The sequence below is a fragment of the Fukomys damarensis genome, unplaced genomic scaffold (genome assembly GCF_012274545.1).
Source record: "Fukomys damarensis isolate Sample0158 unplaced genomic scaffold, DMR_v1.0_HiC HiC_scaffold_14, whole genome shotgun sequence".
Classification (NCBI taxonomy): Eukaryota; Metazoa; Chordata; class Mammalia; order Rodentia; family Bathyergidae; genus Fukomys; species Fukomys damarensis.
The window spans coordinates 34,311,127-34,326,855 of NW_022900926.1; the positions used below are offsets into that span (position 1 = coordinate 34,311,127).

The 15,729-nt window shown below is 42.1% G+C and overlaps 1 protein-coding gene across 1 annotated transcript in view; it reads right to left on the minus strand.

Moving 5' to 3' along the window:
- Positions 1 to 15,723, minus strand: part of Ust (uronyl 2-sulfotransferase) — a 273,385-nt gene extending 257,662 nt beyond the window's left edge. Inside the window, exon 1 of the mRNA XM_033763316.1 lies at positions 15,591 to 15,723. Coding sequence (XP_033619207.1) covers positions 15,591 to 15,684 — 94 coding nt within the window. The 5' untranslated portion in view covers positions 15,685 to 15,723. The remainder of the gene's footprint in view (positions 1 to 15,590) is intronic.
- Between the last annotated feature and the right edge of the window lie 6 nt (positions 15,724 to 15,729).

The window sequence follows — 15,729 nt, forward strand, 5'->3', positions numbered from 1 at the left end:
AAAAAAAAAAAAAAAAAAAAAAAAAAGCAACAAGAACTGCAGTTTAACAAATGCCCAGGTGATCAAAACACAGATTGAAGTTTAAGAAATGCTGGTGTAGAGAAAGGGCGAGCTAATGTATCACAAGTCACATAGATTAAGCTACAGCAGCCCACATGGTACTGTGAGAGGACTTACTACACATACACAACTCTCTGGCCCTTTACCTACCACAGTGGCTGTCTACCTTGCTTGCATGCTAGAATTACACCGGGGAGCTTATAATAGGTACAAATGCCCAGGCTTGGCTTTGACCAAGCAATGAAAATCAGTAATTTCCAAAGGTCTCCTGGTTATCTGATCAGAGTCGGGCTTGAGAACCCTGACCTACAGACATAACCAGAACCTTAAATGAAGAGATCATCAGTCTAACCACAGCCAGAGAAAGCAACCCCTACTTCTTCCCTCCTCCATCACTTTGCCTGTTCCTCATTTATTACCTGGTTTCCTAAGTCCTATGTCGCCCCAAGTACAGTGCAGTCCCACATGGTTAAGAACAATTATTAGTTTCTCTATCTCCAGCACCCATCACATCACTGGTGCCTGATGAGCGTTTGTTGAAGGAATGAAAGCACAGATGGAGGAGATGACAGATGAAAGAGAGGAAGACTGCCAAGCCAAATGTGAAGGAGGGCAGGCAAAGGAAAGTGATAGGAAAACACATGTCTCTGATCCTGTAAATCCCATTGATGTGAGACTTCAATGAAGCATAAGCCTCTGAGCAAGATTTACTCTGAAATTAACAAAAAAAGTCACCTCTCGTTCCAACAACGTGGATAAGAAAAAAAAATCTGATAATGAGGGAGTAGATTTTGGCACCTGAACGCATTGTGACATAAAACAAAATGAGGCACAAAGACAGAGGCCGGCACAATAACCCGAGGATGTTTTGGAGGTTCTCCTCACCAAGCTAAGGTGCTCCCCTAACCACAGGCCTAAACATGCACTCTAGGCCAGGGTGCCACCAACCGCATGTATCTCAAGATACAGACACATGGAAACCGCATCCTCCTCCCCAGCCATGAGGAGCGGAGGGGCAGAATATAAGGACATCTGCATAAATTATCTACCAAATGCACTTGGAAAGTTCACCATTGTGCTACAAATTTGTGAGACTCAAAATATTATCAGCCCATGGTAGCCCCAGATAGCCCTTGCTCAGGTGACAGGGGCAAATAAGAGATCCAGGTGAAGGCTACTAACAATACTGCCTTCCCTTTCCTCTGCTTTCTGGGAACCTCTTCCTCTCACAGCATGACTAGAAGAACATAACCACAAACATTTCAGGCTCCATAAGGCCTTGGATCTCTGCTCAGCAGGCAAACAAGAACAGTGTTCAGAGTCGAGAAAAGCATCCTGTCATCTGCTAACACAAAGTACAAGACACTGCGCCATTTGGGTTTTGTTTGCATAGCTTTCTGGCATCTTTTCCCCCATCTTTACCTCCACACCCTATGCAGTTGTTAGTTCAGGGAGCTGCTTCTCTGAGATGCTTGGGAGAGCCCATCACACATTTCCAGGAGTCGCCAATGTTAACCCCACACTGCTTCAGCTGGCTTCACACCCAGAGATTATGTCAACATTCTTCTCCTTCGGACAGATCTTCTGAGCAGGGACTCCTCACTTGACCCACGAAGAGGCGGCCACAGCAAAAGCCCAGGCCAGTCTGGCAAGGCTGCAAGGACAAGCCTGCCAGACCCAGCTGACCAGAGACTGCCCTCCACACTCAGACCTGCTTTGTCTTCCCCACCATTCGGCCCTTTCTGTTTTTTTCTCCCTGCGGTAAAAATAACTTCCTCTTGAAGCGTCTAAATCTGTATGTGATTTTACACACACTTTTCTGGCACATCATCGGGTGAATTCTGACACGAAAGCAGAATGAAATCGCAAGAGATCCACAATCACATTTCTGTGAAACGCCAACCAGATGAGTCACTTCCACTGTTTTCTCAGATAGTGAGAAAATACTTCCAGGCAAGACGCTGCATTCGAAGCATAGCCCTGGTTCCTTCTATCCCATGCTGTCACACTTGGCCAAATCCACAGCAGAAGAACACAGAGCAGAACGCGGGGTGCTCCTTGTATCTGGCCAGGCCTCAGAGCACGCAGTGGTCGTATCCGAGGACAGATCATCCAGAACAACTGTGGCTCCAATAACTCAACCACACTTGATGGGAGGACCTAAGAGACTCCGGCCAGCTAAGCCAGACTCTGCTCACTGACAAGCAGAACAGCGGCGGATATGGTAACGCATCCTCAAAGACAGATTAGAGGAGGGTTGCATGTGACAGTCCTCGGCTCACACACCAAAGCAACTGGAATCTTCCTCAGTTACAGGCCAGGGAAGGGTCATACAAAGAAGAAAGAGGCTCTGATGAATGAGGAAATTAAAACAATTTTATCTTTTCATCTGTTCAGTGGCAGCCAGTTGTGAATTGCCCACTCACATGCTTTACCATTTATCTCACGTTACCTTTTATTATCAGTTAATTTTAGTATCTTAATATTAGTGATATTTCCTAGGGAAATACCTTTCCCCAGTCTGGGTTTTGGCTTTGTTTTTAGGGGGTATTATTGTTCAGGAGATTTTGCTTTAATGTCATTTTTCCCTTCCTTCTTTCTGTGTCTGAAAATAACTTCAGAAGAGAAACTACTGGAAGGTTTCTAGATAAGATTTATGTAGCGCTCAAGTAGTTGTGTGAGGATCAGATTAACGTCTGGCTGGGTCAGGAACGCCACACCCATCGCTCCTGAGAAAACTCTGAGGCCTATCAGGGCTGGAATAATCCGCCCCCTCGGGTGTGTAGAGATCTGACCTTAGACATATAAACTGCTCCTCTTAAAAACCTCTAAAGTCCTGACTCCATTCCCCTCAGCCCCTAAAACAAGCAATCCAAAAACTAACATGTGCCAAATTTCCCAACTCCGCCCTGGTTCCACCCCTGCCTTAACCGATCCAATAGCGATCCAATAGTACCACCCTGGCTCCACCCCCGCCTTATCCTATATAAGCCTGTGCATTTCCTGATTAAGCGGAAAGTGTTCCAGAAAGCTCCTGGAGCCTGCGTGGTGATTCCGTGAGCGGGCTCGAAAACAATTGGCGCACGAACAGGGGACTCGAGTATACTGGGCAAATATTGAATTTCCGGGTAAGGATCCCTATTATGAGTAATGTCATGGGTCAAGAACTGCCGGTACAGACCGCCTTAGTAAAGAGTCCCGATGCCGTAAAGGTGTCCAAGGCCTTTCCAGCCCAAACTCAGGAGGGTGTAGGGCTCCTGAGTGCTCTAAAGATGGCGGACAAAAAGCCTCTTTAAAAAGATGATGCAGGCGGGCTGTCTCTTCTGCTTTCTTCTTCCCCAAAGGCGTCAGCCCCGTCCGCTGGTCTCTCACTTCCTGTCGATGAAGTGCCCCCACTAAAATCCCTCCTCACTGTAATAATGGTCAATCCAGATGAGCCTACGTTTTCCAGTCCAAGATGGCGGCCTCCATCTTGTGCGCTGCCACCTTACTTGTTGTATGAGGAAAAACAATCCTTTCATTGAGCCTTAGCATGGCTTCTGGGTCTTCAGCCTCCGGGCCGTCCAGCCTCCTCCTCCAAGTCCTGGCCCGGCACAGCTGAGAGCTCCAAAAAAGTTTCCGAGTGGAAGATCTGCACCTTCGAGGCTCCGGGGCCTGCTGAGGCTGGAGGGGAGCCTGGTCGGCCGCCAAGCCCAACAGCTATGCAGTGGCCAAAGGTCCTTTTGTCTTCCCCAGCCTCTGCTGTCCCCACTGCAGATCCTGTCACCCCGGGGGCTCACGGCCTCACTCCCCGGGACACTTTAGGGACCAAGCCCCTCCACCCAGAGGGTTGCGAGCACCCCTTGAGGCCGGCGACATGGGGGCTGCGCAGTCCCTGGCCTGTGGCTGCTGGCACTGAGCAGTCCAGTGGGGGGAGCTGCTGCGCACCCAGGAACAGCCTCCTTGCCGCTGAGCCTTCAATCTCTACTTTATCCTGGACAAATCCGCAAGTACCTAACCCCCCATCTCTATCTTGTTCTGCCTTCCCCTTTCATGTTCGTTTTCCCCCTTGTATTGATCCTTCTTTGTTTAATCATACAGAAACTTGGAGTTTATATTTTGCTAGAACACCTCCAGCTGCTTGGGTCCCGGCTGATCTCCATATGGAATGACAAAATTCAGATCCTCTGCTTTAATCTTATGCTTCATCTCCACAGTACGAAAGATTTTGAAATTTCCGCCCTTACTGCTCTCGTCGTGTCCATGGTGGCAGCTGTTTCTGCCACAACAATGGCAACAGTCACCTCACAAAATCAAGTGGCGACAACAGTGGTCAACCAGCTAACAAAAAACACTACCCAAGCATTCAGAAAGACCGCCTGCTATTTCAAGATGTCCACACAGCCATACTCAATTTACAAATACAATTAAACTTGGTTTGGGAAGAATTAATACCCAGACGTTAGATGTTGTAACTTTAATTAATGTGTGGGATATCATTTGGTCAAAAATTCAGGCTGCATGGAATAATTTGAGCAGTTGGATGCATGGATTGATACTGGGATCCCCATATATATTAACCTTGTTTGGCATATTGTTACTTTTCTTTATTTTAAAAATCAGATGTGCCAGTAACAGAATTATAAAAATGTAGTCCTTTTGGCTGAGATCTGGAGTCAAAGACAAAAGGGGGAACTGAGGATCAGGTTAAAGTCTGGCTGAGTCAGGAAGGCCACACCCATCTCTCCTGAGAAAACTCTGAGGCCTGTTAGGGTTGAATAGTCCACCCCCTCGGGTGTGTAGAGATCTGACCTTAGAAAATAAACGGTTCCTCTCAAAAACCTCTAAAGTCCTGACTCCATTCGCCTCAGCCCCTAAAACATGCAATCCAAAAACTAGCATGTGGCCAATAACGATGTGCCGAATTTCCCGACTCCACCCTGGCTCCACCCCTGCCTTACCCTATATAAGCCTGTGCATTTCCTGAATAAAGCAGAAGTGTTCCAGAAACCTCCCCAGAGTCTGCGTGGTGATTCTCTGCCTTGCCCTCCCAGTCCTGGCCCCTGGACCTTGTTCCGTGAGTGGGCTTGTGGACGAAAACAACAGTGGTACCCAACTGTAATTCCAGAACTCTGAGAGGATGAGGAAAGAGGACTGCAAGTTGAAACCCATCCTGGACAATTTAGTGACTTAGAAAGACCTTCTTCAAAACAGTAAATACAATGGACTAGGAGTGTAGCTCAGTGTGAAAGGCTCTGGGTTCAATCACCAATACCCAAAAAATGTTGGGAGTGGAGGCAGACAGTCATCTTCTATCTTCATTTATTTAAAAGACCAAAGGCCAAAAAGACTATTCTATGTAATTCCCGGAAGAAGGAGCAGAAATAGGTGCAAGTCATATGGAGGAACTTGGCACACTGTACAAGCCCTCCTGGCCACTACAGCCATCAACAACAGAACGGGATGGGTAGAAAGGATGAAAATCCTCTTGGAACAACAGTTTTCGTAGCCCTAGTTGATTCCCTCTTTTCTTCCTATGACATTGTGAGAATCTTAATTCTGGAATCCATGTTTTACTCTGCTTCTTTTCTCCGCCTTTCTAGAAATATTGTTTACCACAATTTCTGAAACAAGATTCTATCTTATTACTATCCAAGTAGGCATGGGCAAACAGAGTTGGGGAAAGTACTGTTAATTTTCATCAAAAGAATTTTTTAAAGTGAGTAAACCTTAGAAGACAATGGCTTAAAATGGCTTCCTTGTATTCTACTTGCTACAGCCACTTGACTCTTACAGTCTTAAATAACGTTTGGATCCAAGGAAAATAGCCTTCTATGTTCCTTTTTCAGTTGCTACCGTTAAATGACTTTTTGCCTTTTTCAACACAAGATTTTAAAAATATAAGTCACCTCAGAACATATGTACTTCTTGACTCTAAAGAAAAAAAAGTGCTTTTTCCTGGGGTTGTATATAGACACATCTAGACAGTTAAAAAAAAAACAAAACAACAAGCAAAACTCTAAAACCATGCCCTTTCTCCTTCTCCTGGCCACTGGAACATAACCTACACTGAGGAGCCTATGAGGAAACACTGCTACTGAGGGTGCCAGTGAGAACCATGGGTTTAATTAAACCCCTTGCTCTGGAGATGAAAGAACTAAAGTTTAGGAAGCCTTCATGACAAGAGGATACTGACCACTGAACTATTCTTGATCAGTTCTCAGCTCAGGCCCAGCACCTCTCCCATCCCTCTGCATGGCTTTTCCAGTGTTCGGCTTTTCAAGTGGGAAAGCCATCATGTCCAACAGCCTTTGTGTCCGTGCAAAAAATCTGTTCTGGAGTGGCAAGGTCATGGTTTTCAAGTCTCTTAAACAAAATTTAGCTTTTATCAAGTAATGTAAATCAGCATTTGCTTTCATCTGCTCAAGGAGTTGGGTGACGAGCTACACCAGATGATGACTCTTACCTGCCTCCAAACCCATGAGAGGATCACAGGTCAGGTCAAAGCAAGGCAAAGATGCTGAAAACTGGAAGCAGAAACAAGTCCACTAGGCACTTGGTAAGGATATCTTCTGCTCCTGGGGGCATTGTGTTATCTGACCTGTGACAAAGGGCAATGGGGACAAGGAAAGAAAGAGCTGTGCTGCTACCACAAACAGGAAAAGTTCTAAGCTCATTTGAGTGTTGGCTTGGAATCATGATTGTTTTTCAACAGATTTAACATAAGGGTTATCAGTCCAACCCTCCCACATCCAGCCACTCCAGAGAGTCAGCTCCAGTGTCTTTACACTGTGCTGCTCTTTTTATTTTATAACTGTAGAGATCCAATACTGTGGATAAATTCAAAACAGAAGAAGGCAGGCTGTGCAAAGAATATGTTCTTTAAAAACTGTTTCTAGGCAATAGGAAGGTTCATATGTATATAATTAACAGGGCAAATGCCTGGAATTCATCAGTTGCTGAAGAGTCTTTGCCAATTAAGGGTGACAAGATAAACCACAAAAATACTAGTTATGTAATTTCACATTTCTGAGTTAGACTGGTTCCTTCATTTGGAAGCCAAATCATAAGCGAATCTGCATACTTTTACTAGTATGAATGTGTGAGTGCATGCACATGTGTGGGTATTTATGTGCATGTGTTTATATGTGCTAAATGAAGAAAGAATCACAGGGGAGCAAAGAATAAGCTGAAGAGGAAGTAGCCCATAAAACAATAATTAATCCCACTGTATCAAAATACCAGGGATCCAGAGAAGTTAAGAATATTGCTGATGTTCTCCCATTTAATAAATGGTAACACAGTGATTCACATCCAGATCTCTGCTCCAAAACCTATATTATTTCTAGGCCTGATGTTTCTGACACACAGAAGGCCTTCAATGAGTATCAGCTGAATAACTGAACGTAGGAATTTGTATGTCTCAAAATAGTTTCATTTTTCTAGTCATCAAAACTATGAGAGTTGTATGTACTCACTGAACTAAGAACAAATCAGTACCGTTCCAGAAATGCTATGCGGTTACATGTAACTGATTATTATAGCTCCAGAGTAAGTCTGTTGTAGCTCTGTAGTTAAGTTCAGGCTTAGCATGGAGGCCCTAGGGTCATTCCTCAGCAATACAAAATCAAAAACCAGCCAAAAAGCTAATACTATATCAATAAATGAACCAAAAGTAACAAATCTATGACCTAATATAATTTCAATATTCTGCTCCAAACAAGGATAAAAGTGTTGGTGCATTTTACAGTCTGATCATTTTGTGGTTCTAGGCTAAAATCTATTAAATTTAGTCACCAATTCAAAAATCACATCATTGCACAGTCTCCCAAACCCTTAAAGACCTCAAGTCATACTTGAAATGTGTAGGCTAATTTAACACAAATTGCTACCTAAGCAAGAAAGACATTGACCTAGACACAGAAATAAACCACTTTTGACAAACTCTCAAAATGACTAGTGCATAATTCAGTAAAATGACAAGAAACAAGAAGTCTGCATTCTAGTTCTATGTAGCCAAATTGTTAGATTGTCCTCAGGTATTTTTAATTATTGGGAGCTCTAACATGTAATTCCCAGTTCCCAAAGGTGGGAGGTAGACTATTATCTCTGAGCACCAAAAGGAATGTTTATAGAGTTCTGTGCCATATATGGTTTTATTAAATTTGTTTGGTGTGCTGGCTTCAAATACCAAGGAATAAAGAGGCTGAAGATATCAACTGAGCTAGTCTTTCCTGGCATCCCTCCCAAATTCTCTACTTAATTCAGAGACCAAACAGGTTTGTACACGATGAACCGTCTTATGCTGGAATCCTATGAAAAGGATGCTCTGAGTAGCAAATATATTGAATTAACAACTTCTTCCTGGAGGCCTGTGCAGAGCACCCAGAGCAGGTGTGAAAGAAAAGGTGGGAGGTCCAGAATGAGCCACATACGTTCAAGAAGCTTGCACACGAACAGAATACAATGCAGAACACCAAAACATTACAAGAGATGGTAAAATAATACTGCAGGAGTTTCTAATGCATTTTCAGTTTCCAAAACAATCAGCACAGATGCATTAGCAGAAAAGATAGGCAGTGAGACAAGAAAAACGAAATGACAAATGAACCAGGGGCTATCTTTGGAAAGTTAGACAATTAATATAATAACTGCGACAAAACAAAAAGTATTAAAAGCTTCAACACTGCATTATACCTTGCTCCCTGGTAATTTTCATATGAATGCTACAAATTATTTAAACCAAAGTTTTACTAGGTAGTATCCAGTTGTATGCATTTTAAAGCTTCTTGTTTTGATAATTTAAAGTTTGAAACCTATCAAAAATTCTAATAATTGTAGAAATGAATATTTCTTCTAAAGAAATGGAAATTTCTTACTAAACATACAGAAAATATGGCAACAACATATTTGTCCTGCATATTACAGCCCAATGTGAATACAAAATGAATTAACTGCTTATGAATTACATTTTTACAAGAATACTCAAGATTTCCTTTGTAGCCTCATGGAACATTGTGTAAGGAACATAATGTATAAAAATTTTATCCTACTGAGCTCCATTCTAGTGAATAAATGCAAAAATAAAATACTGAATCCACTGTACTATAGAATCTGCTATTCAAAATTGGCTACATTATAATCCTTGTGTAAGTTAGAGTAAATGTCTGAAACATCTCTAAAATAGGTTAGTGCTAAGTGCTAACTATCCATGAATTATCATATATTAAAATTAAAAGTAAAACATCAATGTTTATCATTTAAGGTTATCGACTGCTATATCATGAAAAACTTTAGGGAGGTTCTTGTTTTCAGTTAATCATTAGGAATTCATTTTGCTTTTTTTATATACTCATATAGTAAGCACTTTTAAAATGGCTAAAGTATAAAATGAATTTCTTGTTCCTTGAAAAGGTACATATGTATGATAAAGAACAATACATAACAGTATTATGTTTAAGTTAACATTATCCTTCCCAATCCCACAATTAATAGCAAAGTAATACGTCTGATAAGACTTCATTGCCTAGAATATACAAAAAAGGTTTACAACCCAACTGCAACACAAAGAAATCATACAACCCAATTGAAAAATGAGCAAAAGATTTGACTACATATTTTCCAAAGAAGATATGCAAATGACCTAGTTAACATGTGGTAAATAACATCACTAACCGATGGGAAAAATGCAAAACACAACCAAAATGACACACCACCTCATACCCATTAGAATGGAAAATGAGAAACGTTGGTAAGAATGTTGTGAAACTGGAATTCTCATCCATTGCTATTAGGGATGAGAGTGATGAAGCCACTATGGAAATAGTTTGGCCGTTCCTCAGTCAAACACAGAGTTACCATACGATCCAGAAATCACTGAGTCACACCCAAAAGAACAGGTAACATACCTAAAAGAGCAGAAGACAGTGTTCAAGCAAAAACACGCACACAAACATTCATAACAGCATCATTTGGAGTAACCAAAGGGTGGAAAAAACTGGAATGCCCATTATGGGACAAATGGATAAAGAAGTTGTGGTCTGTCACACACCACTCTGTTCTATACTATTCCATATAAAAACTATTATTCTGGAATATTATCCAGCCCTAACAAGAAGCTAAGTGCTGATACATGCGGTAATAAAAATGAACCCTGAAAACATAATGCCAAGTGAAAGAAGCCAATCAAAAAAGACTACACATTATATGGTTTTATTTCTGTGAAAAGTGCAGAATGGACAAATTTCATAGAGTCAAGAGAGCAGATTAATGGTTACTTCGGTCAGGGGTGATTGGGACACTAATGAAATATAGATATAGGGCACAGAGCTTTTCCTTGTGGTGACAAAAATATTCTAAAATTGACTGTGATAATGGTTACACATATCTAGGGATACAGTAAAAACTATTAACCTATAAAACCTTAAATGAATGAGAATGATATGGTATGTGAATCATATCTCCCTAAGTGTCAATACTGAAAAGTATATCATTTGGAGCTGCCTGCAGAATAATTGCTACATCCTTTTGTCTTTTGTAAATAAGAAAATTTAATGAAATGTTAGTGATTCTATCTTTGCTTGTGACAAAAGCATCTAGATGTGAGTTTCTATAATATAAATAAATGTAGATGGGACACAATGCATTTATGACCATTCCTTTCCTTCACCACCAGCCAGGGGGCTGGGGCAAGTAAACAATAACTCCTAATAATTCTAGCAGCTTCGATCCATCAAATAAGATGCTTTTTCTATCCATCACTGATACATAGCACAGCTGCAAGGCAAGCTACTGTTTGTGTTCCCTCACACTCCCTCTAGGGAAGCAAAAGATACTGTTTCTCTTGGTACTCAAAATGCTTGACCACTTTATTTCTAGTTTCTCCAAAACAAACCAACTACTGTCTTAAACCTGGATCCATGACAGGAAATTTGAAGGAAGACAGTGTGCAGATAATTCATATTTATATGTACTTTTAAACAATTCAGACTGAGACTACTGTACATTTAAAATAGTTTATAAGTCAGAGTGCTTTTCACCATTCACGCTGTTTACAGAATAGACTGCCATAGTTAAATGCCATTCTCTGTCTTTCCTGTAATACAGTGCTACTGTGCATCCCCAACCAACCAACAAGATAAATTTGCAGCGATGAACAAAAATACCATTTTTCTGTCAGCAAATTGTATTGATAATATCATATTTTATGCATTCATTTCCTACCTGTGTGCAGCCAAAAGTACTATATTTAAACTGTATGTGATGGGCAGAAGAAAAATAAAAATTTGGCTTTAAAGTTTAGAGAAAATGCTTTGTTACTGATCTGGACTTCTATTTTCACATTTTTCTTTAAATCTATTTAAGCTTGAAGAATATCAAATTCAGTAAAATAACATGTCTTTTATTTTTTGAGTCCAAATTTTCAATAGGTAGAAAAATAGGCAATTTAGAGAATGAAATAACTATGTATCCATTTAAAATGCCATAAATTAAATATGGAAAGGCAATAATTTCTAGTGAAGATCAAGCCAGTGAATTTAGTTCCCATAAAGACTAAGTCACATATCTAAAGCTTGATGATAAATCATTAGCGTCTGCCAGTTGTACTAGATCAGTAGTGAGCCATCTGGCTTATTCTGTTTATATCAATCTAATGAGTGTTATTCCAAGTTTTTGATATTTCCATAGCCCATAAGTAATGTGACTACTGGCAGTGGGCCTGCATTACAACCTAATTTCTGGGGGGATGTTTTATTTGATTTTTGTTTGTTTTTCATAGCAAATCAAAGTTTGCTGCTTCAAAAAATGAATTTCACTGAATTGGAAAGACGATGGTCTCCGATGTTTAAGTATAGCCTTTACTATATTTATCCCTTTGCTCCACTGACTGTGTTCTCCCTCCACCAACTATGGGGGTGGGGGATTAAAACAACAACTATCCCTGCCTCCTTTGCCTCCCCCTACTTCCTTTCCTCTTTTCAAATTTGTTGCAGAAGAAAGTTCTTTAGCACATATTCTGCCTTTCCCCAAATTGACTCTGCCCTTCCCCAATTTGATGCACTAGTTGCTGTGGGGAAGAGAAAGCATCACCACTGTCTCCTGTCTCTTCCTTTCCCACACTCTGCTTTCTACTTGCCCCACTTCACCCCCTCCCATGCCTCTCCTAACCTCAAAGAGTCGAAGGCCAGCTGGGGCTGCAGCTGCTGGCTGGTTCTTCTCTTGAAACAATGGCGCTTAAGCAGAAAAGCAGATGCAAGTTTAGAAGTTGAAATTAAAAAATAAATCCACAGGTCCAAGCTTTAAACTAACGTTTAGACCTTTTTAACTCTCCTAGTTATCCACCCCCACCTTCTCTCAAATATTAGGGAAGTCTCCTGAAAGCAACACTCCAGAACAGTGGTTCTCCTACACAAGCTGCATCAGGATCACCTGGAGGTGTGCTTACAGCACAGACTGCTGGGCCTCAAGCCCAGACTCATTCAACAGGTCTAGGAAGAGACCTTAGAATTTGCATTTGCAGCAAATTCCCAGGTGATGCAATGCTCCAACACACGGGAAGAACTACTCCTCAGACACAGAAAAACTGCCAAAGAAAGAGAAAGCCCAGGGAAGTTGCAGTTCCACTAAACATCACCTCCTTGCTGCTGAGAGGCTCAGGCAGAGTCCAGTCCACTAATACAGGAAGACAGCACAGTGGGTTTTAATACAGGCAGGCAATGTTTGAACACAGCAGCTGCTTGAATTATTTCACTTCACAAGTGGTCCTTCAGGACAGTCAGAGTAAAAGTGTGAAGAAAGGGAAAGTGAAATTCTGGAAACGAATATGATGCTCTTTTAGACAATTTGCTCTTCAGATTCCCGTTCACATCTTAGCTATATTTCCATTTTCTGCTTTAAACTGCCCACAGCATTTTGCAATTGGCACTGAAATCAGACAGAGTTGGATTTAAATCCTCCCTTCCTTGCTTGTGTCTACCTGTGTTAGTAAGCTTTTTGTTCTTGCAACAAATACCTGAGATGAACTAACTAATAAAGAGAGTTTTATTTTGGCTCACAGACAAAGACTTCAATGCATGGCTGATGGCCCTGAATGTGCACTGACTGGTTCCTGTACAGCAAATGCTGGATTTCATCATAAATGCCATGTCTTCTGGATTTCCCATGAAACTATTTAATATCATAGATATTGTATTACCTACTTGATATTCATTAATTTGACCACTAATTATAGATCATATAAAGAAACATTGTAGAATAGCTACTGTCAAATATATAGTACTCCCCAAATATATTGAAATTATACCCTGTAAAGAAAAAGTTTGATATAAATATTATTTCATTTAGAAAATACTGACTTTACATGAATTTATACTTAAGAAAAACATTTGCCTTAATAACTGGCTAGCAAAGGAAACTGAGAGGATGTGCTTAGTAACCACAAATTTTGTTTGGATAGAGTGTAATAAAATAATAGAATGGAAAAAAAAACAAAAACAGTTCTGCAGATATTGTGGCCTGGTATCATTCAGGGCATATTTTAGAACATCCCAGAGAACAAACGCCCACTTTTCCCCAGAATAATTATTTTATTGATGTGACAAAACAACAAAGAATAAATTTGGCCAAGGGTATTCTATTTTCAGTGTGCACTGACCTTATTTTTATCCAGTGTGTCACTCAGAAACTTAAAGATCAGAGAGTAGCAAACAGGAGCAGAATTCCTCTTTTGGGTCTTCCTAGACCCCAGGTCAATATCACCAATTCACTCTTCTACCAACTGTCCACCCGAATGATCAGGCCTCACTTTTTGAAATGCACAGTGAAAAGGGAAATGTGACACGCATTGAAATATCTTGATTTTACTCGTTATGGTGCCTTTGCTCTTTCCTTTTAGGTTTTCCCTTCTCCTGAAAATGTTATCATAATCACAGAATTTTAGTTGCTTGGTAGAGGTTTTAGAAATATCTAGTCCAATCCCCAATTTTACCATGAACAACAAAGGCCACAAACTTTGAGTATCCTGCCCAAAGCCAAGAGCTCTTGGACAGCAGACACAGATGTCTTCCAGCCCCAACTCGCACACGTTCCCCTGTATCACTGGCCTCCACATTTGCTCAAAAGCAGCATCTGCAAAAAATTTTCATCATATTTTATGGAGAAAGACCCCTGAGCTTCAACTTTTGCATCCCAGTGCTAATTAAATGATTGTTATTGATGCTGACAAGTTTTATTTGAGGCTCTAGCAGGTGTCTGAAAACTAGAGTTCAAAATACAGAACTCAGGAAACATGCAAGAGATTCGATGCCCTTATGCTAGATTTTCTATAAAACCAGATACTAAGGGTTACACTTTTGTTATGGGCAATATTTTCCTTCAATTTTCCCTAAAGTATCTTGCAAAGCCAAAAGGCCCAAATTTTTTACTGGAATAAAAGTGTAAGGTTTAAAATCTGACCTTTACATAGAAAAAATGATTTATTATCTGTGTTCCTATTTCCAAATGTCCTAACACATTTCTTACTTTGCTGATATGGTTTGTTTGTTTGTTTGTCCTTCCAAAAGTTCTGCTCCCTAAACCTGTGGCTTCTGCGATGAAGGGGCATTTGGGGTGAAGGTGACAAGTCTGCAGCTGCCCCAAGTCATTCGGCCCATTTTGTTTGCAGCACTTTCGGTGTAGCTTTTCCACACCTGGTCTCTGCAGAAGCTGGATGTTTGCCACTAAGCTCAGGTTTATCACCTCGGAAGTTTCCAAGAAACTGGAGCTCTCCCAGCTTCTCCCCGGACCCCTGTACGACCTCTTCTGGCCACAGACGTGTGAAAGATTTGCATCCTTCCTTAGCCAGCACCGTTTTCGCCCATTACAATCTCTTCCTTATTTCTGCTACAGATAAGCAGCCTTGTTCTGGACAAGACAAAGGCAAAGCAAGGGAAAAAAGTTCGGACCTGAGACACCCAGAGCACTGAGGATCACCAGGTCAGGAGAGGCAAACACTGTTGGCCAGCATGACTTAAATTTTCAGAAAGCCCCAGACCCCTGGGGGTCGGTGCGGCCGGTGGGGGTGGGCAGGCGCTGTCAAGGCACAAGCCAGCGTTCAGACACCTTAGCCTGGCGGCAGGAGAGGGACTCGCGGGGGTAGAGTTCTTTGAAATGATCTTGCGGGAAGATGCGGTAAACCCACCTGCACGCCTCAGAGCGCGGGATGGGACGGACCGTACTGCAGCTAACGACGCAAGGTACTGTCTCTTCCTGCTGCCTCTCCCCGGACCAGAACACTCACTCCCGTGCACTCACAAACACTGGCGCACTGAAGTGGCGTGGCCGAGCAGGGGCAGGTGTGCGGCTCTGCCCCGAGGTACCTGCCCGGCCCTGTAACCCCTATCGACTACAGCCGGGCGCGGGAGGAAGAAGCGCTGACCCAGTCGGGTTGTATCACCCCTGGGGCGGGAGCGTCGGGACGGGGGCGGCACCCGAAGTGCCCGGGGCGCCCACTCTTCCCCTGGGCACAACTTTGCACAGCCCGCGCCGCGCTCGCGTCTGCTGCCAGTCCTTACCCAAATACTGTCGCAGGTCCAGCAGGAAGCGAGGGGGTCCCCCGCTGAGCTGGTAGAAGAGGGAGCCCAAGCAGAAGACCAGCAGGGTGGCCATGCAGAAACCGTAGTCCCGGAGGGAGAAGCGCAGAAGGGGCAGCAG